General features: G+C 46.9%; 1 protein-coding gene across 9 annotated transcripts in view; it reads right to left on the bottom strand.

Moving 5' to 3' along the window:
• SYNRG (synergin gamma) overlaps window positions 1-25,666 on the bottom strand; it is an 82,801-nt gene that overhangs the window by 51,117 nt on the left and 6,018 nt on the right. For 4 of the 9 annotated variants that reach the window (XM_060258751.1, XM_060258749.1, XM_060258750.1 and 1 more), the window contains exons 6-11: window positions 24,320-24,622; window positions 21,543-21,770; window positions 19,262-19,339; window positions 15,600-15,796; window positions 13,010-13,258; window positions 3,836-3,972 (exon numbers count right to left, since the gene is read on the bottom strand). In XM_060258751.1, the coding sequence (XP_060114734.1) occupies window positions 3,836-3,972; window positions 13,010-13,258; window positions 15,600-15,796; window positions 19,262-19,339; window positions 21,543-21,770; window positions 24,320-24,622 (1,192 nt within the window). The remainder of the gene's footprint in view (window positions 1-3,835; window positions 3,973-13,009; window positions 13,259-15,599; window positions 15,797-19,261; window positions 19,340-21,542; window positions 21,771-24,319; window positions 24,623-25,666) is intronic. The other 5 variants (XM_060258756.1, XM_060258755.1, XM_060258754.1 and 2 more) reach the window with 3 other exon arrangements.

Here is a 25,666-nt window from a genome sequence, read left to right on the forward strand (position 1 = left end):
GCAAAATCCACAACTGCCTGGACACCTGCTTTCTCCGTTGTGGTTTCCACCTTGTGGTACAGTCTGCCTGAGGAGATCAGGAAGGCTTCCCCTCCCCTGGGTTTACATGCACTATGGAGAACTGAAGTATTCAGGAAGGCTTTTCTACACAGGTAAAAAGGGTTGCACAAAGCTACTTGGAGAAATTATTAGGGACTGTTCTTGTCTTAAAGGGCACACTGCTGCGTACAGCTTGCTGTAGGTAGGGTTAGACAGCTTTAAAAGGAGGCTGGGCAGATTCATGGAGGAAAGATCTATCTACTAGCCATGGTGACTAAAGGGAACTTCCATGTTCAGGGGCACTAAGCCTCTGAGTTCCAGTGGCAGGAGCAACATCAGGGGAAGGCTTCGGGCCCAACGCTCTGTTGCTGGACCTCCAGAGGAACTGGCTGGCCACTGTGCTAGTCAGGATGATGGACTAGATGGACCAGCGGTCTGATCTAGCAAGGTTCTTCTTAAGTTCTTAACTAGAATTCTGTTATGTAATTTTGCAACATTTAATGTGTCATGATAATACTTATGCTTTGTTTCAGGTCTGTTTTTAGATTTCTCCTGGTTTCCAGAATTCTACAATCCTATTGCATTCTTTACTGAATGTCCCATCCTGTCAACTGTATTGACTCACTCTGTGTAGTCACTCTTATTCCCAGTGAGAAAGGCCGACTATAAATAATGTACATAAAGGAGGATAAAACTCTCAACAAACTTCTAACTATAATCCATGTATTAACACAGTAGCACAGCGGATGGGATTCTAAAGGACCAGCCTTTATTCTAAGGTATACTTACCATCATTTCTGATATGCTGCAAGTGAACATCTCTGAAATGCTTACAAAAAATAAGTAAAAATAAAAGCTGCGAGGCATTTCTGCCTTCCTCCTGTCCCCAGACAATGTGGAATTACAAGCTGGAAACACACATGGAGAAAGAGAGAAACTCCATTTCTTATTGTTTCTACACACACAAACAAACTCTCTCTACACACACAGAAAGACGGTGAAAGAAATATGGCCGGCTGCTTTAAGGTTTGTTCCTGGTTGATTATTGTTTTCAGAATTGCTTTCATGCTCATTTTGTTTAGAAGAAGAAGAAGATATTGGATTTATATCCCGCCCCTCACTCCGAAGAGTCTCAGAGCGGCTCACAATCTCCTTTCCCTTCCTCCCCCACAACAGACACCCTGTGAGGTAGATGAAGATATTGGATTTATATCCCGCCCTCCACTCCGAAGAGTCTCAGAGCGGCTCACAATCTCCTTTCCCTTCCTCCCCCACAACAGACACCCTGTGAGGTAGATGAAGATATTGGATTTATATCCCGCCCTCCACTCCGAAGAGTCTCAGAGCGGCTCACAATCTCCTTTACCTTCCTCCCCCACAACAGACACCCTGTGAGGTGGGTGGGGCTGGAGAGGGCTCTCACAGCAGCTGCCCTTTCAAGGACAACCTCTGCCAGAGCTATGGCTGACCCGAGGCCATTCCAACAGGTGCAAGTGGAGGAGTGGGGAATCAAACCCGGGTCTCCCAGATAAGAGTCCACACACTTAACCACTACACCAGACTGGCTCTCCTTTATACATTTTTTCCTATTGGACTTGATTTGCTTCATTGGCTGTGATTATGGTGCTTTTCATCACAGTCTAAAACACACATATAATTCTGTCACTGGGCATGATAGGCTCTTAAGTGGGGGGGACTTATGGGAAGAGGCAGGGGAGACAGATATTGCAGAGCTGTGCCACCATGTCCCCACACTTCTAACAGCAGAGGCACACTATATCCAAGCTGAAGACCATATCTCTCACCACCCCCCACCCCAAAAATGTTTAGAATGTGTAACCTTTAGAGGCATCTACTGCCTGTGATTCAATCTGAGCATGACTTCCCCTTGGAAGGAGGTAAGCTTCGAGCAGGGAATCATGCAAAGAGGCACCTGGCAGTCACCTCAAAGACACTTACCAGTGCCTCTGTGCCGGTAAGAGACTCAATAAATGAATCACACATAGTGTGCAAAAATGATTCTCCCACCAGAAGCAAGGTGGCAAATGCAGGAGTACATCATATAGAGGCCTAGTGGGCCACTGGCAGGGTGTAACTTGGGTTCAACAAAGGCCTTTAATTATTTAAGTTTTATTCCTTATCCCATAATACCGGAACTCAGGATGACTCAGTGACGCCGATGGATAGCAGCACAGACAATAAGAAAGGCCTCTTCAGACATCTTGTAGAATTCACTGCCATAGGGGTGACCACAGGTTGGTTTAGAAAGGGATTTGACCAAGGGTGGCCAAACTGTGGCTTGGGAGGCACATGTGGCTCTTTCACACATCGTGTGTAGCTGTCGAAGCCCCACCACCTGCTTGGCCAGCTTGGAGAATGCATTTGAAGTTAAAGTTGTTTTCTTTCCACCACCCCAATCTATATTTTTCTATTTTCCTTTCTTCTATCTTTTCCTTCCTGTCTTGTGGCTCTCAAGCATCCGATGTTTATTCTGTGGCTCATATGTTAAGCAAGTTTGGCCGCCCCTGGATTAGATAAATTTACAGAGAATAAGTCCCATCAGGGGCTATTAGCCAATGCAACTAGGTGAAACAGCCACACACCTTGGTAGTTTGAGGAGGGCACCCAAGTGGGTCTGCAACAGAACAGCTGCACTTGACCCCAGCAGCATCTGAGAGACCTACTAAGATTTTCATGGTAGAAGCTTTCCTTGGAGGTTTTTAAACAGCGGCTAGATGGCCATCTGACAGCAATAAGATCCTGTGAATTTTGGGGGAGGGATTTGTGAGTTTCCTGCATTGTGCAGGGGGTTGGACTAGATGACCCTGGAGGTCCCTTCCAACTCTAGGATTCTATGATTCTATGACTGTTAGAGGAGCGATTCCTCAGTGGAACAGGCTTCCTCGGGAGGTGGTGGGCTCTCCTTCCTTGGAGGTTTTTAAACAGAGGCTAGATGGCCATCTGACAGCAATGAAGATCCTGTGAATTTAGGGGGAGGTGTTTGTGAGTTTCCTGCATTGTGCAGGGGGTTGGACTAGATGACCCTGGAGCTCCCTTCCAACTCTAGGATTATATGATTCTATGACTGTTAGAGGAGCGGTTCCTCAGTGGAACAGGCTTCCTCGGGAGGTGGTGGGCTCTCCTTCCTTGGAGGTTTTTAAACAGAGGCTAGATGGCCATCTGACAGCAATAAGATCCTGTGAATTTAGGGGGAGGTGTTTGTGAGTTTCCTGCATTATGCAGGGGGTTGGACTAGATGACCCTGGAGGTCCCTTCCAACTCTAGGATTCTAAGAGTCCAAGCTCCCCGCATCAGATACCAGATATCATGATACTATCATATGCCATTAAAGGTTGTCGTCGTTGTTACAATATGTCAGACAAAGGGATATATCTCTCAGATTTTGTTGGTTTCTTCAGTTGCTACTGGACTTGAACCCAGTTCTTTGGCAGTGTGTAACTGAAAATAAGCTGCTGGCCCTGATTGGAGGCAGGAATGGGAAAAAGCTGCTGCCTTTATGTCCTGTTTACCAGCCCTTCAGAGACTAAACAGAGTTTTGGTCTGATCCAGCAGAGCTCTTCTTCTGTACTTTGGTCCAATTATTTAATAGCAGGACATAGAGTTTTCTTCCTATGACACACGAGTGTGTCCTGGCACAGAATCTAGCAATCTAAAATTGTGACTTAGAGTAAAGCAGGACCATTCAGGCACACTGGTACTGCTGGATCCTCTAATATACTTTAAGAGCACACAAATAAGCATACACCTAAATAAGAAATCACAGCTTAATTTCTACCTGCTCCGGTGCTGTGCAGTGGTAGTCTTGGTAGATCCAGACACATCTCCTTGGAAATCCGTGAAAGTATCATCAAGCCCCCCAGACTTGGAAGCATCTTGGAAATCCTGGAAATCGTCATCTTCTGGTTTGGCTGCCTAAATTATATGAGACCGTGAAGCTTTCTTCGGGCAATCCATTATTTACATTTTTTACATACACCAGCATGAATTCCTCACAAGCCAAGGGTTAGGGCCAGCCACAGACCCCGTGGGGCTCAGGCAAAGAAAGCCTTCTGCACCCCCACTGAAGCTCGTTCAGCGTCTTTTCGATTGCATTTATAGCCTGGTTCACAACTTCCAAGGCGAGATTTGCAAGCCTGGTTTATCCCTGTCGTATGATTAATTTGCATGCTAGGATTTGTAAATCTGTATTTATCCGTGCCATATAGAAGCACATAAAAGAACTTTGTTTCCTCTAAGCTTAAGAAGCTTTCAAAATTAAGCTGAAAGGCACTGGCCTCAAGAAACTGAATCGGGCATCAACACTGGCTGGAACACTGAACCTCTGCTACTTGCTTCAGCTCTCCAGCGGATACTTCAGTTAAAGCCTACTGCAAGTCCTCCCTAGCTCCCCTTCAAGTCCTCCCTAGCTCCCCTCCCTGGGCACCCCAAGAGACCACCTGGCCCTAAATTGACCCTTAGTAAAGGAGCATTTTTTCCCCATATTAAACCTGGAAGCATTTCAGTTTTGCACCTGAACAGTAAGATGCCTTAAGGAAAAAGACAAACTCACAGAACCCTTTCTCAAACAAGTACAACAGAACCACAGGCACAGTCAGAGACCTCTGCAATACACAGGAAAGATGATGAAGTGGTGGCAGGCAGAGGGGGAAGCTCCTTTGGGAAGGAAAAAATCACTGAAAAAAGCCTCTGTCATGAAAGTCTGTTTTTAAAAAGATCCGATTGATTCGGTGTTCTTTTGGAGAGTAAATAACATCACAAGACTTACAGTCAGCACCATGGACATTGCCAAAGTTTACTTTAAACCATGGATCCCTAACGTGGTGCCTGTGGGCACCCACCAATGTCTTTCCTAGAGCCTGAGTGTTTTTAGAAAGTGGGTGTGGCTTTTGCCCAGCAAGGCTTCTGACTGGCCATTGGAGATTGACTGGCAGTGCCCATTTCTAAAGAGGTTGTTTTGGCAGCAGCTGCTACCAAAGCACAAGGACCTTCACTGTGTGACTGAAGGTAAGTTGTGGCAGCCATTTTGTGGCTGGCTCTGCCTCCTGCAGCAGCTGTTTGTGGCGGCCATTTTGCAACTGTGCCCACTGTGCTGTGTCAGAATTCCACCGATGCCCGCAGGCACAAAAAGAGCCGGGGAACCCTGTTTTAAACATTCCAAGAAGAGGTACTTTTACATTTTAAGGGGCTAATCTTGTGACTCCATTTTATGGTGTGCTTTTTAGTCTGAAAACAGTTAATTTAAGATGCTTTTTTTTTTTGGCTTTGCCTGGGGTTTTTAAAACTGGATTTTAATCCTGAATTTTTATTCATTAAATTAATTTTAATTAATAGCTTCTAAAGTGTTATGATCATAGTATTTTTGTTTTGTAAACCACCTGGGGCAGCTTCCCTGGTTGAAGTGGCATAACAAATAAATGTGCTGGTTTGGAAACCTGCCTGATGGGGACCTGTTTAAAATTTAACAATCAAATGAGAAATGGGCAAGAATTCTTCCCAGATTATAAACTGTTTTTACATTAGATGCAATTCACACCAAAGGCTCTATTAAAGTCTAACAATACATTTCTACATTAAATGAGCAGATGCACCTTAGCAGCTACGAGAATGATCTGTATTCTGGGACAGCCCACACCTTTCAAGAGCGCAGCCATTGCGAGAGTCAAGCTGCACATTACTATGAATATAGATCCAACCCCATAGCCACCAATGCCATTTCAGAGGAAAATTCAGCTGCTAAAATTGTGGTCTGGTGGCTCAAGCCATCTAGTTTCCTTCCTCTGTGCCTTTTGAAGTGTGGAAACTGCACTCCCCCTGCCGGCTGTACTGGAAATTGGAAAGATGCATACGGGAGGTAGGGGGGATCATCGGGTGCTGTTGCAATGTGGTCTTGAGGCAATTCTTCAATGGCTAAATTTTCTTCTAAAATGGCACTGGCAGCCATAGTTGGACCCAAGTCCACCACGATGCGTAGACTGGCCCTAATAGGCAACCTCATGCAAATGATCACTATTCTCTCAGCCTGGGCTTCCCCTGTTATGTGAGATCATAAACTGGATCACATGAAACAAAACTGCACGCAGCATAGAACGACCCTTGGCACTTACCGTGAGGGGTCCTTCTCCTAAGAGGACAGGAGGACATCTTGGGTGTTTCCCACCGTCCAATCAGGGAGGCAGGAATCTTAAAAAACTTCCCCTTCCTGTGGATGTGGGAACCACCCTCCTTCCAGTTCGGGTGACTCCGAGAAGCAGTAAAGAACTCTTGCAACCATCGCTGCTATGCAAAAAGGTGAGCTAACTGGTGGTCGGTACAAAAACTTGGCATGAGCCTCCCAAACCGACTGAAATAAACTCGTATAGAAACTGAGAAAAAACATGTAAACTACAGGTAGCCTGTGTTAAAGAGTAATCAACAGCTGTAGGTGAGACTACAGGAGAAGAAGTTAGATCCAGATACATAGATGCTGCCCAGGGTAGGACGATAGAAGAAGGGGAGGGCAAGATGTCCTCCTGTCCTCTTAGGAGAAGGACCCCTCACGGTAAGTGCCAAGGGTCGTTCTCCCTAAGAGGCGGAGGACATCTTGGATGCTCCCATAGCAGTATGTCATACAGGGTGGGATCGTCCTACTCAGGCAGCACGTGTTGCAGGATTCGTCTGCCAAAGTTGCGTCCGCCGACACATATGCGTTCAACTTATAGTGTCGGATGAAAGTGGAGATAGATGCCCACGTAGCTGCCTTGCACACCTCCTCTATGGAGGCATTCCTGTTGAAGGCAGCATTGGTGGCCGCACTCCTGGTTGAGTGTGCAGTGATCCCTGGTGGTACTTGAAGGTTTAATGCCTTATACGCCTCCGATATACACTGCTTGATGGCGTAGCTAATTGCTGATTTGGACATCTTCTGTCCCAGTCTAGGAGCCGCTATATTAATGAACATGAAGTCTAAATTTCGGATAGATTCAGTTTTGTAAGATAGACCTTAATTGCTCTTCGCACGTCTAAGGTATGCCATGTGCGCTCCTTGGGATGCTTGGGATCCGGACAGAAGGATGGTAAGTTGATCTCTTGACTCTGATGGAATCTAGAAGAGACCTTCGGTTGGAAGGTAGGGTCCGGATAGAGGACCACCTTGTCCTTGTGGAACACACACACAGTTCCCTCTTAACCGATAAGGCCCCGATCTCTGAAACTCTTCTGGCTGATGTTATTGCCACCAGAAAGATGGTCTTCATACGCATGAACTTTAGGAATACAGAACTTAAGGGCTCGAAAGGAGGACCTGTTAGGGCCGAGAGTACCAGGTTCAATCTCCAGGTAGGAAACCGATGTACTTGTGGTGGAGAACTCATGGAGGCTCCTCTAAGGAAGCGTCGAATATGGGGGTGAGATGAGAGGTCCACGCCGTCCACCTGCTGGAGAACTGAGGATAAGGTTGCCACCTGACGTTTGAGGGTAGCTGGCTTCAATCCAGAATGGAGACCGTCCTGAAGGAACTGTAGGATCTTGGGGACAGAAGGATGCAACGGGTCCACGGCTTTTCTCCGACACCATCTGTGGAAGGCTTTCCAGGACATGTCATAGATCCGCGTTGTGGAGCTTTTTCTGGATGCTAGGATGGTGATCGTCACGTCACTTGCATAACCAAGATCTAGGAGAGAGCGCCGTTCAACCTCCAAGCGGTCAACCTCAGCCAGTCTGTATGAGGATGCCACACCGGGCCCTGTAACAGCATGTCTGGACAGATTGGTAAGTGAAGCGGCTCCGCTACTGACATCTGTTGGATTGATGAGAACCAGTGACGTCGCGGCCACCAGGAAGCAACCAGAATGACGTCGGCCCTTAGCAGCCTGATCCTTCTGAGCAACCTCGGAATGATCGGGATTGGGGGAAAGGCGTATAGAAGGCCTTGCGGCCAGGGAGAAGTTAATGCGTCCGTGGCCTCCGCTTGGTAGTGGTAGTACCTCGTGTAGAATCGAGGAAGCTGGTGGTTCTGAGAAGACGCAAAGAGGTCCAACACCGGCGGGCCGAAGCGTTAAGAAAAGCTTCTTGTTGGGAGACCACTCTCCCGATTGAATGCTCTCCCGGCTGAGCCAGTCCGCCTTGATATTGCAAGTCCCCTTGATATGCTCCGCCCTTATGGACTTTAGATGTCTCTCCGCCCATTCGAACAGTTTCACGGCCTCCTTGCGAAGGGAAGTCGACCTGGACCCCCCTTGGTTGTTTAAATAGGCCTTGGCAGCGATATTGTCCGTTCGCACGGAGTTCCAGAAGGTTGATGGGAAGATTCGCCTCCTCGGGTGTCCACTGGCCCTGGGTAGGTATCTCGTTGAGGGTCGCCCCCCAACCTGAAAGTCTGGCGTCCGAAAGGAGCTGTATTTCCTTCTCTACGAGGAACGTTCTCCCCTGACGCAGGTTGTGGTCCTTCGTCCACCACAGGAGACTCTCCTTGACCTTCTTGGGAACAGACAACGACATAGGGCGCTTCTCCATGATCTGGATCTGATAAGGGCGCAAAAACATCTGAAGTTGTCTGGTGTGAAAAGCGACCCCATTGTAGCACCTCCAGATTTGAGACTAGAAGACCCATAAGTCGTGCCAGGGTCTGGAGAGATGACAATGGTTCCCGCACTAACTGGAGCACCAATGCCTTGGTCCTCAGTATCTTGTCTTCTGGGAGGAAAACAGAATTCATCCTTGTGTCGATGACCATACCCAGATGTTGTAGCCTCTGGGACGGTTGTAAATGACTCTTGGGAGTGTTGATTATGAACCCGTGTTGTTGAAGACAGGATATGGTGTGTATAACGTCCTGCTCCGCACTCTCCCTCAACGAGGATCTTATCAGCAGGTCGTCGAGGAAGGGGTGCACATGTATCCCTCTCTGTTTGAGGATTGCAATCAGGTTCACCAACACCTTGGTGAACACCCGTGGTGCCGTCGCCAGGCCGAAGGGTAAGGCTCTGAATTGGTAGTGAGTCCCATTTACGCAAAAAACGAAGAAACTTGCGATGTGCTGGGAGGATTGGAATGTGCAGATATGCCTCTGTTAGGCCCAGAGAAGACATGTAGTCCTGATGGTGCAGGGACTCCGTTATAGATTTGATGGACTCCATCCTGAAGTGACGGAGGTTGATATGTCTGTTTAAAAAATTTCAGGTCTAGAATCGCTCTCCAGCCCCCGTTTTTCTTGGGCACCGTGAAGAAGATGGAATAGACGCCTTGACCTCTCTGCAATGGAGGAACAGGTTCTATCATTGCCATTTGCAGCAAATGTTGAGTTGCTTTGAGGGTGATGCTTTTTTGTTCTGGGTTTGAGTGAAGAGGAGACACCAAGTAACGAACAGGAGGTGCCCTTTTGAATTCTATGGGGTAACCCCATGAAACAATTTCCAACGTCCAAGCATCGACCCTCGAGGCCGCCCAGGCCTGCTGGAAGTGTAGTAGACGGCCCCCCACTGGAATAGAATTCCAGTCATGCTTTGTTGGGCTTGGGGCCCTTCTCAAATTTGTCGGACCTATCGGGCTGATTCCTCTGGAATCGTGAATTGGAGAAGCCCTTTTGGAAACTCTGTTTGGACTGTCCCCAGGTTGTTCTTCTGAAGTCCTGTTTTGGTTTGGAGAAGCTGGAGGAGGCACGAAAGGAACCAGACCCGAAGCTTCTCTTATCGGAGCGTCGCAGATACTTGGGCATGGCCTTTTTCTTATCCCGTGTTTCCACCAGGATCTTATCCAGGGTGTCTCCAAATAGCTTTTCTCCCTGGAATGGGTATGCTGACACGATGGACCTTGAGTGCACGTCTGCCGGCCAAGCCCGGAGCCATAACCCCCGCCTTGCTACAGTGCTTGATGCCATTGCTCTAGCGGAGAAAGTGAGGGCATCTAATGAGGCATCCGCTGAAAATTCGGAGGCCCTAAGGAGTCTGCTGGTACCTTCCAGGACCCGTTTATCCACGTCCGGCAGTAGCTGAGTAAGCCGTCTTATCCAGACGATCGCTGCTCTGGAAACTATAGAGGTGGCCGCAGCTGCCTTGATGGCCAGAGCCGTAGCTTCGTGGCTCCTCTTCAAGGCCAAGTCTATCTTTTTGTCCCAGTTGTCTCGCACCGAGCCATGGCCATCCTCAGCTAACAGACTGTAAGGCTGTTAGGCTAACAGACTGTAAGGCTGCGATTGGTGCATCCACCAATGGTACTTGCAGCATATCGTTAGCAAAGGCAGGTAATTCATAGAGCTTCTTGATAGAATTGGGTACCTGTCTGTTGGTACTAGGTTTGGCCCACTCAGATTTCAACTGACGCTCAAAGAACTCAGGGAAGGGAAAAACCTTTTCAGAGGATCTGAATCTGGGGAGAAACTCCGTATTTCCCTTGGGTTTGTTTCTGGGGTTGGCTAGTGGGTGGGGAGACTCCTGCTCCTCGGGTGATGCTTGTAAGTCTAGAGCAGACAGCACCTTGGCTAAAAGAGGTTGGAACTCTTTTGCCTTGAAAAAAAAAACGTGATGAGGGTTCCGGAACTGCAACGTCCTCTATCTCCTCATCAGATAAGAATTCGCCCTCCTCCCGATCTCCCCCATAGGAATCATGAGAGTGGGTCTCAGAAATGGATCTTTCGCTCTCCATCTGGTCACAGAGCAGAGGTTTCTTTGAAACCCTATGGTGGCTGGAGCTACCTCTGGACCTCTTTGGAGAAGGTGATCTGGAGGGGGAACTGGACCTGGGGGACCTGGGTCTCCTATGGCCAGATGCCCTGACTGCTGCCCCCACCGTCTGCTTTATTGATTCAAGAAACTCAGTAAAAAAGGAGGGCCCCGTAAAGGGTACGTTACCCAAGCCCGACTGGGGCTGGCAGGTCTGCGTGGCTTCCAGCGCAGGTTGGATCACATCTGCAACTGAGTCTCCCGCCAGGAGGTTGGCATCGGGACGTTCCTGCGTCTGGAAGCTGCATGGCTGAGGTCTGTCCCCGTTTCGCGCCTTTTTGCGCTCCCCAAGATGGCCGCTGCCAGTGGGGAAGAGCCCTGACGAGGAAGCCTCCTCCGTGGCTGGGGAAGACCAGCGCCGCCTGCGTTCGCCTTTGGGTTTTCTCGCCCCTACAGGGCACGTTGCCGGTAGCCGAGGCAAGCTTAGAAGACATGCCGGCTCCGGAGGCGGGCCTCTCGGTTCCGCGCCAGGCGTCAGGAACCAGGTCGTCGTCCATGAACGCGTCTCTTGACCGACGCGTCATTTTCCCTCTCCTCTGCGGCTTGAATGCTGTGCGCTCGGCCGCGGCTTGAGTTTAAACAGCCGCGCCGCTTCTGAAGCGCTGAAGAAAGTGGGGGGGGGGGGAAAGGAGGCAGAGAAGCTGAGAGGGACTGAAGGACGGATTGAGAAGGCAGAAAAAAAATCTGAGGTAGAATATCAGGAGATGAACAACAAGGTAGGAACTGAGGGGAAAGAAAAAGTATCTTTTTTTTTTTTTTTTTTAAAGAGATAGGCAAGTAATGAGAAAGGGTAGGAACCTAGCCTAAACGCTGCTACTCCCTGTCGAGGCAGGAAATAAACTGGAAGGAGGGTGGTTCCCACATCCACAGGAAGGGGAAGTTTTTTAAGATTCCTGCCTCCCTGATTGGACGGTGGGAAACACCCAAGATGTCCTCCGCCTCTTAGGGAGAACTTAAGCATACAGAAATACTTAAACCACTCCTTGCTGTCTGCTTTCTCTAAGTGAAAGTAAGAAGAAGAAGAAGAAGATATTGGATTTATATCCCGCCCTCCACTCCGAAGAGTCTCAGAGCGGCTCACAATCTCCTTTATCTCCCTCCCCCACAACAGACACCCTGTGAGGTGGGTGGGGCTGGAGAAGGCTCTCACAGCAGCTGCCCTTTCAAGGACAACCTCTGCCAGAGCTATGGCTGACCCAAGGCCATTCCAGCAGGTGCGAGTGGAGTAGTGGGGAATCAAACCCGGTTCTCCCAGATAAGAGTCTGCACACTTAACCACTACACCAAACTGGCTCTCCAGTGGTTCTCTCTGCTATCTTTTCTGTGTGGGCAAGACAGAATAGGCTGCATTTCTTCTGCTATGACTTCAAAATCAAATCAAATTTTAAAAAAACGAGGCAAAGCATTTATTGCATATTTTATTTGCTTCGTGGGCACACTGTTGCTTTATCAAAAGTTACACCGAGGTGCTGCGTGTTGCTGGCACCATGGAATTGTGAGAGGTGCATTTTCTTTTCAACTCACACATTGCTATATCCAACTCAGTGTGTGAACCCTGACACTCTTCATAAATAAGCACTATGACAAATCTGAAAGGAGGCAACAGCAGAGCATCATCTTGTGCAGAGACGTATCAGACAGCCGTTGTGTGGGTAAACACTGCGCTCAAAAAAATTCATCAGTGACCAATGTTCCTTCTAAATTAAGTTACTGTCAGCTAGCTCACACTTTTTTAGCCTCCGGCACACACATTTTTGTCTTAGCTCAGGAAAAATGGCCCCAGAGCAAACTAATTTATGAAGCAGCCAAATTGCTCACCCACAACTTGAATGCCAATTGCTCACCAAGTAGAATTTTTGCTCACAAGACTACACGGCTTAGAGGGAGTACTGTGGGTAACATCAAGTACCTGGTGTCTTGTGACACGGAGTTTGGGACTTACAGCTCTAGACAGACTGAGCCACGCATGAGCAGGGCTTTGAGGGCCACTGAACCACACAGCACCACCAATGAGATGGAGAAGTGATGCCAATCAAATTGACCCCACTCTTGCTGGGAGTATCTTTGAGTAGAACTACAGCAGAAACAGCAACAACAAACCTTAGAAGTGGCTGCAGAAAATAAAGGATTTTAAATAGGGCACATTAAAGCACCCTTTTGACATCTGGGCTGGATCACTTAAAATTAGCTACTAGCTGCTCTAAGCCTGATTCGAGAATAATGCTCATCTATTATACATCAGAGGCAGCACTAACCTGATGTGCAGGGAAAGACTGCAGAAAGCCACCGGAACCCTGCGCTGCGGCTCCACCAACTGGTGCGGCCAAGTTGAGCCCCACGACTGAGGGCCCGATACTAAGAGGCATGGAAGCTGGTGGTCCCGGGGACATCATCGGCTGCTGGCTCACTGTGACAGGGATGGCCACTGGAAACCCGCTTAGCGTAGGGATCGGGGCAGATGGGAACTGGTTTAAAACATCAGGACTCATGGCTGGAACTCCCCTCTGCAAGCAAGCAAATGGAAAGCAAACAGAAAAGCATTATATAGTTTGGAAATGGACGGCTGGTTTAATTCAGTGAATATCAAATGGGGACCGATTTCCCACTAGACTTATGCCGTTCTCACGCTCCTCTTCTCCGCAGGGCTTCCGTCAGATTTCACACTATTTGCCCCGGGGCTGCTCCTAGCTTCACCTTTTTCACATGGCAAACGAAAACTGGTTTTTAGAGGATCTTGTTTGCTGTGCAAATGAGGCGGAGTGAGGTGCAGCCCCGGGGCAGATAGTGTGAAATCTGCGTGAAACCCCACAGAGAAGAGGAGAGTGAGAGCGGCATAAGGCTCATGGGAAATCGGTCTAGGACTCAGGAGGTCTGAGTCAGATCCTGCTCAGTCACAAAGCTCACTTGGCAGGTGACTGCTGGCCAGTCTCCCGCTGTCTTTGAGGGTTATTGTGAGAACAAAACAAACAAAAAACTATGTATGTTGCCCTTGGGTTCCTTCAAGGACAGGCAGGGTATACAAATCAGACGGATTTGATACAGATCTGGGTCATAGCAAAGAAAAAACTTAGGATCCAAGGAAAAACAATCCTGCTAAGTAGGTTATGCACCACTGCAAGTAGTATTCCATTGATGAAGCACACTGCACCTATTCAATCTTGCTACCTGCGGTGTGGTATGGGGAAGAAGTAGTGGGCAAACTTGCCCAATAGCTCAAAATTGCAGTTGTGATAAATTGCCTCCATGCTAACTCACAGCAGTGAAGCAGGAGAGACATGTTAACTAGGCAGAGCCTCTAAATGGCAACACAGACACACAGTGCTAGATCTGCAACTCCATTCAGCAGGAGATACTTTCAGAGCTGCTGGCAGCCGGGGGAGTTCCCCGGATGGTTTTCCCCATCCCTCAGAGATGAGAGGAAAGGATGGCGGTGCTGAAGAGAGGCCTGGGATGGCTGCAGGTTTTCTGATCTCCTGGGCACCAACCCAAAAGGAGAGGCTTGCAAGCCTGTTCCTTCACAATGGTTATGGGCTATGCACCAACCTGAACCATAAGTCTAAACAGGGTCCCCTCTAACTGGAGTCCAAAGCTGCACTGCAAACATTGGCCATAACAGAATCATGGTTTAAACTAGAACACAACCAATGTGGTACAATGGTGAATGGGCTATGTGAGGTTCAAATCCCCACTTTGTGATGAAGCTCACTGAATGATTTGGGGCTAGTCATTCTGTATCAGCCTAACCTGTCTCACAGGATTCTTGTGAGCATAAAGGGAAGAACACTGTAAAGTGCCCTGAGCTCCTTGGAGAAAGATGGGATAAAAATGTGATGAACATATGTATAAATCTGGTACAGACGTGGATAACCACGGTTCAGAGTGGCAAGGAATTAACATGAGATCCCACAGCCTGCTTCTGATCCCTTTACCACTGGCAGCGATTAGAAGCATTAGGGTTGCAACAGGCCTCTGAAGTCAGAGAAATCCAAGTAACCCAGATTGATTACTGATAAAGTTAAAGGTAAAGGCAGTCCCCTGTGCAAGCCCCAGTCGTTTCCGACTCTGGTATGACGTCGCATCATGACGTTTTCACGGCAGACTTTTTAATGGGGTGGTTTCCCATTGCCTTCCCCAGTCATCTACACTTCCCCCCCAACAAGCTGGGGACTCATTTTACTGAACTTAGAAGGATGGCAGGTTGAGTCAACCTTGAGCCAGCTACCTGAACCCAGCTTCTGCTGGGATCGAACTCAGGTTGTGAGCAGAGCTTAGGACTGCAGCACTGCAGCTTTACCACTCTTGCCACAGGACTGCTTGATTCCTGATACAAGCATTCATACACAACACGAATGTATCTTCTATCAAATCAGACCCTTGGTCTATCAAGGTCAGCATTTTCTGTTTTCTGGCAGTGGCTCTCCAGGGCCTTTGGCTGAAGTCTTTTACGGGGAGGGACGGTGGCTCAGTGGTAGAGCATCTGCTTGGGAAGCAGAAGGTCCCAGGTTCAATCCTCGGCATCTCCAAAAAAGGGTCCAGGCAAATAGGTGTGAAAAACCTCAGCTTGAGACCCTGGAGAACCGCTGCCAGTCTGAAAAGACAATACTGACTTTGATGGACCAAGGGTCTGATTCAGTAGAAGGCAGCTTAATATGTTCATATATATGTTCATCTACTACCTGGACCTTTTTTCAGACAGAGATGCTGGGGAACGAACCTGGAACTTCTGCATGCAAAGCATATTCCCTGCCTCTGAGCCCCAGCCACAGCTCCCTGCTGCAAACAGAAAGTGGGACAAGAAATGTTCTTCCTTCCTCTTTGTCCCAAAACTCTCATTCACTCCCTTACCTGAGTTATGGCTATCATAGCCAGAACTGTATACAGTTCTTCCTTCGTAAGCTTCCCAGGTGTGGTACGATTGGCTAAGGCCCATATTTGCCCAAGAGTCTCTCTGGGAAGCCCTGACGACATCAGAACAGGATAGAGTTTGCCAGTGTCTATCCCAGTAGGCGTCATAGCGGTTTCTAAAATTTTCTTGTACAGATCTGTAAAGAAGGAAGCAGACATACTTGGAATTATTCAGACTATTTTGTGTTCAGAATATAAGTCTGCAAGCACTGACATGGTCCAACACAGGACTTATCTGAAGAGAATGCTGGTGATGCCTATGAGTTATCACACCACTCCAAGTGTATTAATAGCTGCTTTGCTGGGCATCTTTGCGGAATAAAACAGCAGGAGAGCTCTCATAAATGAGAAGTGGATGGTTTTTTTTTCACTTTCAAGTCACTGACGTGCTACAACTAACAGGGCTATGTGTGGCTGAGGTGGGACAGTGAAAGGTTTTGTGGACTAGCAGCTTTGTGGACTTATAGAATCATAGAGTTGGAAGGGACCCCCCAGGGTCATCTAGTCCAACTCCCTGCACAATGCAGGAAATGCACCTCCCTCTAAATTCACAGGATTAGCATTGCTGTCAGATGGCCATCTAGCCTATCTTTAAAAAGCTCCAAAAAAGGAGAGCCCACCACCTCCCAAGGAAACTTGCTCCACTGAGGAACTGCTCTGTCAGGAAATTCTTCCTCTGATTTAATATCAACCTGTTGGTTCTGGTCCGACCTTCTGGGGCAACAGAAAACAATTCTTCACCACCCTCTATATGACAGCCCTTCAAGTTCTTTAAGATGGTGATCGTGTCACCTCTCAGCTGTCTCCTCTCCAGGCTAAACACATTCAGCTCCTTCAACTTTTTCTCATAGGACTTGGTCTCCAGACCCCTCACCATCTTTGCTGCCCTCCTTTGGCTTGTTCTATATCAGGGGTGGCCAATGGTAGCTCTCCATATTTTTTTTGGCCTACAACTCCCATCAGTCCCAGCCAGCATGGCCAATGGCTGGGGCTGATGGGAGTTGTAGGCAAAAAAACATCTGGAGAGCTACCGTTGGCCACCCTTGTTCTATGTTCTTCTTAAAATGTGGTGCCCAAAACCGAACACAATACTCCAGATGAGGTCTTACCAGAGAAGAGTATAACGATACCATCACTTCACATGATCTGGACTTTATACTTCTGTTGATACAGCCCAAAATTGCATTTGCCTTTTTAGCCACCACATCACACTGCTGACTCATGTTCAGTATATGGTCCACTAAGACCCCTAGATCTTACATACTACTGCCAAGACAAGTCTCCCTCATCCTATAATTAGCAAGGTTGCTCAAGCAGTTATAACACATCCCCCTTGCTTATCTAGAAGTTGCACACATAATGACTGAAGGTGGAAATATCTTCATTGCCCTTCCCTCCAACAACTGTTGCCTCTCTGGCAACAGTGTGAGTTAAACAGAAACCCAAACCTGGGACCCCCCTCTTAGACACTGAACTTTGCCAGCATCTATTGGTTACGAGGTGTATAGTTCTACAGGACTCCTTCCAAGTGGTCAGTGGATGCAAAACAGATTATAGAAGCAACCCCCCCCACCAAAACTGGCTATGCCATTTTAAAAGACATACATAATTTGGCTATTCTTGCCTCAAAATGAAGGTTCTCTTATATTGGCATCATTTCTTTTCTAAATTACAAAGCATACGAAGTCCAGTCACATGAAGCTGTCTGTTGCAGAATTAGGACTGAATTGAGCCTCACACCCTGCTAAACCTGTTACTTTAAAATTAGGTTCTATAATTGAATCTTTGGTTCTGTTTCCCAGGAGGCTGCAGAACTCTGCTGGTGTTGTGGCCTTTTGGTACCGATAATCTTGCACATTATTTTTGCCTTAGAGGATGTTTATACATTCCTGGAGTTAGAGGTGCCACTGTTAAAGTTTAATTAGACAGATTATCTGAAACTAGCTTCCTTGACTCTCTGAACTACCTTAACTTTCCCTGACTTTCTTGACTCCTCTGCCCCCGAGATAGAAAGGAGGGATTTGGGTCAGTACATCTGGTCAGTTTTGGTCAATTCCAGTTTGTCCTGCACCACATTTACTGCATCTATACATCAGTAGGTATGTTAGCAGCTATAGGTCCAAGGAAGATATATACCTCTAATAGTTGGGGTTTCTCATCAATGCCATGTGCTGACACTGGGCCTTGATATGTAGCCAGAATATATTCCTTAATCCTTCTTTATCTTTCTGTATCTTTCTTTATATGTTCAGAGTGTGTCTTTACAATTCTCTACTTGAAATCTAATAAACAGAACTTGCGAGGGAGCATCGGTTTGTGTGCGTCTCTCTCTTCCTGGCCAGGAGAGTGCCCAGCCAGCCCTCTCCACCAAAATGGAACTTGGGTCTGGCAACCGAGAAGTTCCCAACACTGCCTCATAATGGAGTCAGATGGTCTCCTACAACTAGCAGAGGACCACTAGGATCTCAGGCACAGAAAGAGATCTTTCCCAGCACCTGAGATGCCTTGCCACTGAGTGATGGCCCTCCTATTGAATGGTCACTGTTTCAGCCAGCTGACATTACAAACCTGACCTCTTCCCGTTTTGCTGTCATGGAAACAAAAACAACCACACTGGTTTTTAATACAGATTTCTCAGAAAATTGATGCGAGTTGTCATCCTAGTAATGCAACTCTTCAGTAACACAATACATACATTCTCAATTTCAGAATCAAAATTTTGCAGCTTTGCAAAATTTGCATTACAAACAAATACTGAATTTGGGCATAACCAAATGCTGACTGTTCCATAAAGGGCCAGAATCAGGCTGTATACAAACTTGTACAGAGTTCCTTTGAGAATGAGTTCCCTTTGATATAATCCACTGCATAATATTTGAAGACAGACTTTTAACGTAATCCTTGAAGAGGAGACAACCTTAGCAGCAGGAATCAGCTTGTGATTCAGGGCTGCCTAATTGATACCTAGCACCAGGCCTTGAATTCAGCAGGAGCTCACAGGAGCACAGCTCCTGAACCTTTCTGAGGGTTCCCCCTCTTCCTCCCCATCTACCTTGTCCATTGAAGAGTAGGTGCAGCTGCATAACAATCCCTGGATTAGAAGAGCGGGCAGCCAGCTTTGCCACGCCCCCAGCAGCCCTCATTAGCCCCTGGAGAAGCCCATCCCACCCTTTCTCTGCTTATGTGATTTTGGGTGGTGGGTGGCTTGCTGGCCTTTTGACTGGGGGAGGAGGGCCAAGGAGAGTCCCAGGTGAGCAAGGCCTGCTTGGGCTGGCTGGATCTCTAGCCAGCCCTAGCAGGCCTCACTCGCCCAGGGCTCTTCTTCTTTGCATAGGGTTGCTTTTGGCTAGGGGGGGCATATGCTAATGAGTTATCCTAATGAGTTCCACCACCTATTTTTCTATGAAATGACCCCTGCCTAGCACAGTGCTTCATTCTCTCTTTTACTAGACCTCCAGCTTGTGGAAATGACTAATAATCCTTTTTTAAAAAAGCTGGTTTAGTTACAAGGACTCCAGGAAGGCAGATGAGCCTGCAGCATTTCTAACAAACCAACAATGACAATTTGTTCTAGGTGCATTGCTACTACTAAATATTATTACCTGGAACTAAACTATCATTGTAAATCCACGGAGGCATCAGTTGCTGGATTGGATCCTGTGAAGGAAATACACCGACACCTAAAGACACAGACAAGAGAACCATCATTTAGTGAGTCATCACTTGTAGCCGGTGACTCATCTGGAGCGCTCCCATCAAACCATTTCAAAGACAGAATCAGATTGCCAGAAGCGGTGTCATCAAAGTGGCATGTGTTTGGCTCAAAAATATGAACACGGGAAGAGAGAACAACTGTCACATGTCACAACACTCACGTTTGTTTGTGATAGGCAACTGCAGAGCTTGTCTGCCGTGCTCATGTAGTTCTCTCAGGCTCCCTCTTCCCTTTGTTCAAAGAGCACCACTCAAAACTCCGTGGTTTGACCAAGTTCCAATTCCCCGTGCAGGACAAATGCCTGCACTAAGATGTCAAGACAGACTGAACTTTGATCAACAAGAAGGTCCTCAGTCCTGCCTCATGAGTGAAACAAGCGGTAAGGGAGTGTCCAAATATGTGCAGTGTGCAGACTAGTGGAGGTTTGCTCTGACACTAGAATGCAGCCTCCCATTTTCCATATAACAGACACATCAGGGCTTTCGCCTGCACCAAGCTTCTAAGAAAAGCTGGCAGCTCTGCTGGATTTTGATGAAAATAAATGCAGGCCAATAAGCCAGCCATGGAGCTTATTATGTGGTTTATTAAATTACTTCCTTGGTCATGATGACATTTCTATCTTCAAACATTCATTATCAAGAAATGTTCTGCTTAGAGAATACCTATACCTTCCTTCCCAGGGCTGCCAGACGTATTCAGGCAACACTCTTCCCATCCCTCCCTTTCCAAACTGCAGAGTCTTGCATTCCCCAGTGGTGGGAATCATTGAAATGGAATTAGTGTCATGAGAAAAGGCCTCACAGGAGAACAGCTCACTGGCCATCTCATGGGTCAAATCAAGCATGGGAAGGGACGGTGGCTCAGTGGTAGAGCATCTGCTTGGTAAGCAGAAGGTCCCAGGTTCAATCCCTGGCATCTCCAAAAAAGGGTCCAGGCAAATAGGTGTGAAAAACCTCAGCTTGAGACCCTGGAGAGCTGCTGCCAGTCTGAGAAGACAATACTGACTTTGATGGACTGAGGGTCTGATTCAGTATAAGGCAGCTTCCTATGTTCATCTGACTGCTGACAGCTGTCTCTTGTTTTGTATGAAGACACATCAATTTTATTTTAGAGCTCACACTTGGTAAGTAGATACTATCGTTCTAACTTCACAGAACCCAACCAAAATAGATTAAAAAAAAAAACCCACGAGGCTTAAATAACACGGTTACTTTATGCACTCATTAAGCAGATAGAGAGCATTCAATTCCAGTAGAGTTCTTCAACAATTGTTAGATTAATTAGAAGAAAGTTCATCCAAACAACAAGCCAGACAAAGCAGAAAACTTGAGAACAAAACCTCTCTATGAGCCATACTCTTGGGGAAGTGCTCAACTAGGATTCCAAGCTGAACAATATTATTGATAAAGCTTATGGACACGACACGTAGTGATGACACGTAGTGATCTTCGCTCCCACTACAAAAGTCAATCATGAGCACCGATGACGCTCACCACATATTGTGGAAATGAACTCAACCATTTGACTGAATGCTGGGCTAAGTACTTTTTGCCTACCCTAAATATCTCCTTTTCAATTTAATGGCAATACCACTTGGTATTTCTATTGGGCTTTTTGAGTGCCTGAAGCATTATAAATATACAGAGTTGAAAAGCTCACAAAAGCCCCATAAAGGAGGACGGTATTAATAACCCTACATTTCTGAAAGGGGTTGAAAGACAGGCTTGCCTAAGGCTTGCTAGGGAACGTATGGCAGAGGTGAAATTCAAACCGGGGACTTTCTGATTCATAGTCCAGTGTCTCCACTGCTGAATGATGCCAGCTCTCTACTTCAGGGGTCTTGGAGGCAAAGGGCCTTTCCCCACCCACAAGGTTAACAACAACAATAACAAGAATCAGAAGACAGCATGCACGGACTGGAAAGATTTGCACTGAAGACTGGTTACCATAAAGACCGAGTCATTTAAAAAGATGTGTTAGGCTTCAGGCTTAGAAACACAGGGTATTAAAATCAGAGCAGTAGCTTGCTTGTGTTACGTGCGAGTAAGGAGAAGGGACTCTCCACTGTGGTCATTATTCAAGCAGGGATTCAGAGCAAAGTCAAGCTGGCGCTTGTGTTAAGAGGTTAGCTCACTCCAGCGGTATCTGAACATATGCAGTTTGCTCACCACTCTGTTCGACTGACAGGTTTTGGTCTGAAGCCTTGTCTGCCCCTGTTCTCGGGGTGCCATCTGCCAGCTCCCCTAAAGGGTTGCAGTTATTGGCTGTCAGCCTTGGGTCAGGGCTGTGGAGAGCTGCAGCACCCAGATCAATTTCAGGCATTTTAAATTTGACTTGAATCTCCCCAAATTCATTCAAACTGCGAGGGGGTGGAGGCTGCTCTTCTCTGGACTGGCCTAGATAAACAGAGGAGGGGTTATTTGTATATGGCTCACAGGCTGGATGTTGGGGCTTCTCCCCACTCTAGCTCCACTCCACCCTGACAGGAAAAAGGAACTCTAGGTACCCAAACAAGCAGGCACAAACACCCCAACAGATTCAAAGAGCTGGTGCACTGTAAAGTCCCCATCTCCATTGTTAGATATCAGGAACATTACATATGCACTCACCCTATATGGCGTGTATTTGTGCACAGTCATCGGGAAGTAAAGTGCTGGAAAATGCTCCGCAGAAAACATTCCATTGTTTAAAACCGTCATTTCAGAAAGTCAGTTACAATGGCACAAACGGATCCAGAGTCAAGTCAAAACTGGCGACTGGAAGTTTAACTCTACTGAAGTAAGATCCAAGCGGGCAGCTGAAGCAACAGAACAAAGATTTCTTCCATTTCATTTTACCTGAGGAAATGTGCTTTGTTGGCCTTAAAGGTGCCACTGCACTCAAACTTTGTTCTGTTGAAGTAAAAGTAACAAGGGATCTTACAAACTAACACAATTCGCGGAGTATAAGCTTTCTAGAGTCAAAGCGCCCTTTTGTCAGATCCCAGAGGGATTTCAGGGCACTTTAAAGACTAATCAATTGTGGCATAACTTTTGGTGAGTGGATGCTGCTACTTGCCAACTTCAATATCCCCCTCCATAAGACTGCACTGTATGACTGATAGTGACTGCCCAACCTCTGTATGAATTCCAGCTGCTTCATGTTGCCCAAGCAGATTAACAGGGAAATTATGCACAGGTCTTTGAGCAGTTGAGAATTACATTAACAGTTTCTCACACCTCAGTTGTTTTTTTCTTCCAAATTTCAACTATGCAATGGAAGTGTATACAGCCGAATCGTCGTGTCTTCTTATAACATTTGCAAGTTTCACAACAAAAAAAATAAGGTTTTGAATTTGATTGTAATTTTGGAATCACCCAGACATGCCTCAACAGAAGAAATGAGAGCTTGGAAAGCCCCACTTGAAACGCATGCCCTGCTTCAAGAGGGGAGGGACACTGGCTACTACCTTGGCTCCTGTACAAAGAGACAAAAGGTGAAGGTGAGAGGGCATCAGTGCCTCTCAAATGCATCCCCTTCCGCCATTGCCTCACACAGCTGCTTTATCAATCCTGTAAGCACAACTGAATGATTTTCCCCCAATCAAATATTTCAATTCACTCACTTTAGACTACTGGAATAAGATCCTATGATATTTATTTGCTATGTAAAGCTAACGAGGCATACTTATTAATCCCAGTTTTTTTTTTTTAATTACATACAGATCACAGAAAACATGCTAAATCACATCCCAATCCAAGTGGGGGGGGGGGGGTCAGAAACTTGTACAATTGAACACTTCTGCTACTGTTTGTGCTTGCTTCCCTGTCTTCTCCCCTCCCTCCCACCAGCTCCAGAGCACTACAGAGGCAAAGATCCTGATCTCTTAACTGCTTTTTAAAGTCAGGGAAGAAGCCACAAGGCAGCAGCTCTCCTGTCCCCAACACAAAGCCCCCCCCCCCCCAACCTTCCCTTGTTGAACCACGAACAGTTAATGTTCAGTTCCCCATCATAGCCAGGGATTATTTCATTGTTTATTTAGAGAATTCTTAGGCTGCCTCTCTCTAGAACCTGCTTGAGGCAGCTTACAAGCCAATAAAAATGACAAGCTAACAAAAAAAGGTCAATAAAACTAGCATTAAAACAGAGCAGTCTAAAAGACATTAATGAAAACAGTACTCAGGCTCAGAGAAGAACATAAAACAGCTTTTAAAATATAAAACCCCTTAGTTAAAAGCCTGAATAAAGAGAAAGGTTTTGTCCTGGTGCCTAAGGCCTCAAAGAGGAGTACATTCCAAAGGCAAGGTGCTACCACTGAAAAGGCCCTGTCGCTAGCTGCCACCTGCTTCACCTCTGAAGGTGTGGGCATAGAAAACAAGGAAGGCAGATTTTAGCAGGCAGGCTGGAAGAGAATGGGAAGAGACGGTCCTTCAGGTACAGATTAAAAGTACCATCTAGCATGCCTCAGTTAAGAGGAAACTCAGTGTGCATTAGCTTTATGATGGCCTACAAATGATCTCTTATTCCTAGTGAAGAAGCACAGAATAATCTGTCTGCACCTTCCCAAAGTAGCACCATTACTCAGTGCATCTCCTCCTTGGATGGATAGCCATTTACACCACAGGAGGAGTGCACATGCTTCAAATATGCCACATGGACAGCCCATCAACTACAGTCTCAGCCACATCATCTCAAGACCCTTGGTCCCAGCCAGCATTCCTGCCATATTATCATTTGTAGCCACATTTTCATAACCTCCATGCGCCTCCCCAATATCGAACTGATCACAAGAAATTTCCTGATTTCCACCCAAATCAGCATCATTTCATTAAGCTTTTCATTCCCTTTCAATCCCTTGCCCCTCTTTGGCTTTTGATTAGATGGGATTTCTCAAGCCCAGAGGTCAAGATCACATGATCAGGATTGACGTCTTCTGTTCCACCACCAAAGACATGGCAAGGGTTACCTGTTTTCTGAGTGTTTTGAGAAGCTGCAGAAGTAGAGAAATAAGGAGCCTGTCCAAGGGTACCATGGAAGATGGAGGACACTGGAATCTGGACTGGAGGGAGAGGCTGGGCCACAGCCTTCTCGGAAAGCCGTTGCCCAGCCTGGGAAGAAGGATGGCAAGACTGAAAAGGCTGGGAAGAGGTTGGAGGCATAAGAGCTGGGGGTTCCATGGGCCCCTGGATAAAGTCACTAAACTCCTCGTCGTCAAGAAAGGCAGAGGTTTGGGAGACAGACACGGTGGGATGGGATGGTGTGGGATGATCTGCAAAATGGAACGGACACACACATACATACACACAAATGGAAAACAGATGAGGCAGAGAAAAAAACAAGGCTTTTTGTTAGGAAGAGTGAGAAGGGGGTCGTTTCTAATGAAGGCAGAGCACATCTGCTATAGTGCTACTTAGCTTCTGGATCAGGGAGTTAGAACTGTGGTATATCAGCATTTCTGTACTGAGGACCATTGGCCTGTTGTTACATGGCTTGGCCAACCACAGAAAAAGATGCTTCTGAATTTAAAAACCCCCAAACTCAACGGTATATCTATTTAAAAACACTTATGTCCCACCTTTCCTTGTGGTTCATTTGTCCTGGGGTGTTTGATAGACAGAAGGAGAGAACCACGTACGCAACAGGCTGGCCACTTATTTATGTTAGCTACTTCCTTCAGTCATACCCCATTTTCCTCCCCAATGGGGCCCAAAGGTGGTTTACAGCATTCTCCCCTCTCCATTTCACCCACATTGAAACCCTATGAGCAGGGCTTTTTTTGAGCGGGAATGCACAGGAACGCAGTTCCGGCTGCCTTGGTGTCAGGGGGTGTGGCCTACTATGCAAATGACTTCATGCTGGGTTTTTCTACAAATAAATCCTGTGTGAAACAATGGTGATGTCCAGAAGTGGGGCCTAATATGCAAATGAGTTCCTGCTGGAAGTTTTCTTCAAAAAAAGTCCTGCCTGTGAGAGAGGTTAGGCTGAGGATGTGTGACTGGCCCAAGGTAACTCAGCAAGCTCCCATGGCAGCATGGGGATTTGAACCTGGTTTTCCCAAATCCTAGCTCAACACTCTGACACCTGCACAACACTAGCCCTGTTGCACTGCTGAAGAGGTAACCCTGTTCTCCAGCTGAAATCTCTATAGCAGAGCAGGTTACTCTCTTGGACAGGTGTGAAAACTTGAAGGAGGAGCTTGTCCTGGATGCTCCACCTCCACTGCACCTTAAGACAGCCCCAGGCAGGTTCTGCTTATGGTTGAAAGAATAACATAAGTGGATAAAAAGGCAGAGCCTTTTCGGTGGCTGTGTTG

Source organism: Heteronotia binoei, chromosome 18, assembly GCF_032191835.1.
Source record: "Heteronotia binoei isolate CCM8104 ecotype False Entrance Well chromosome 18, APGP_CSIRO_Hbin_v1, whole genome shotgun sequence".
In the NCBI taxonomy this organism is placed as follows: domain Eukaryota; kingdom Metazoa; phylum Chordata; class Lepidosauria; order Squamata; family Gekkonidae; genus Heteronotia; species Heteronotia binoei.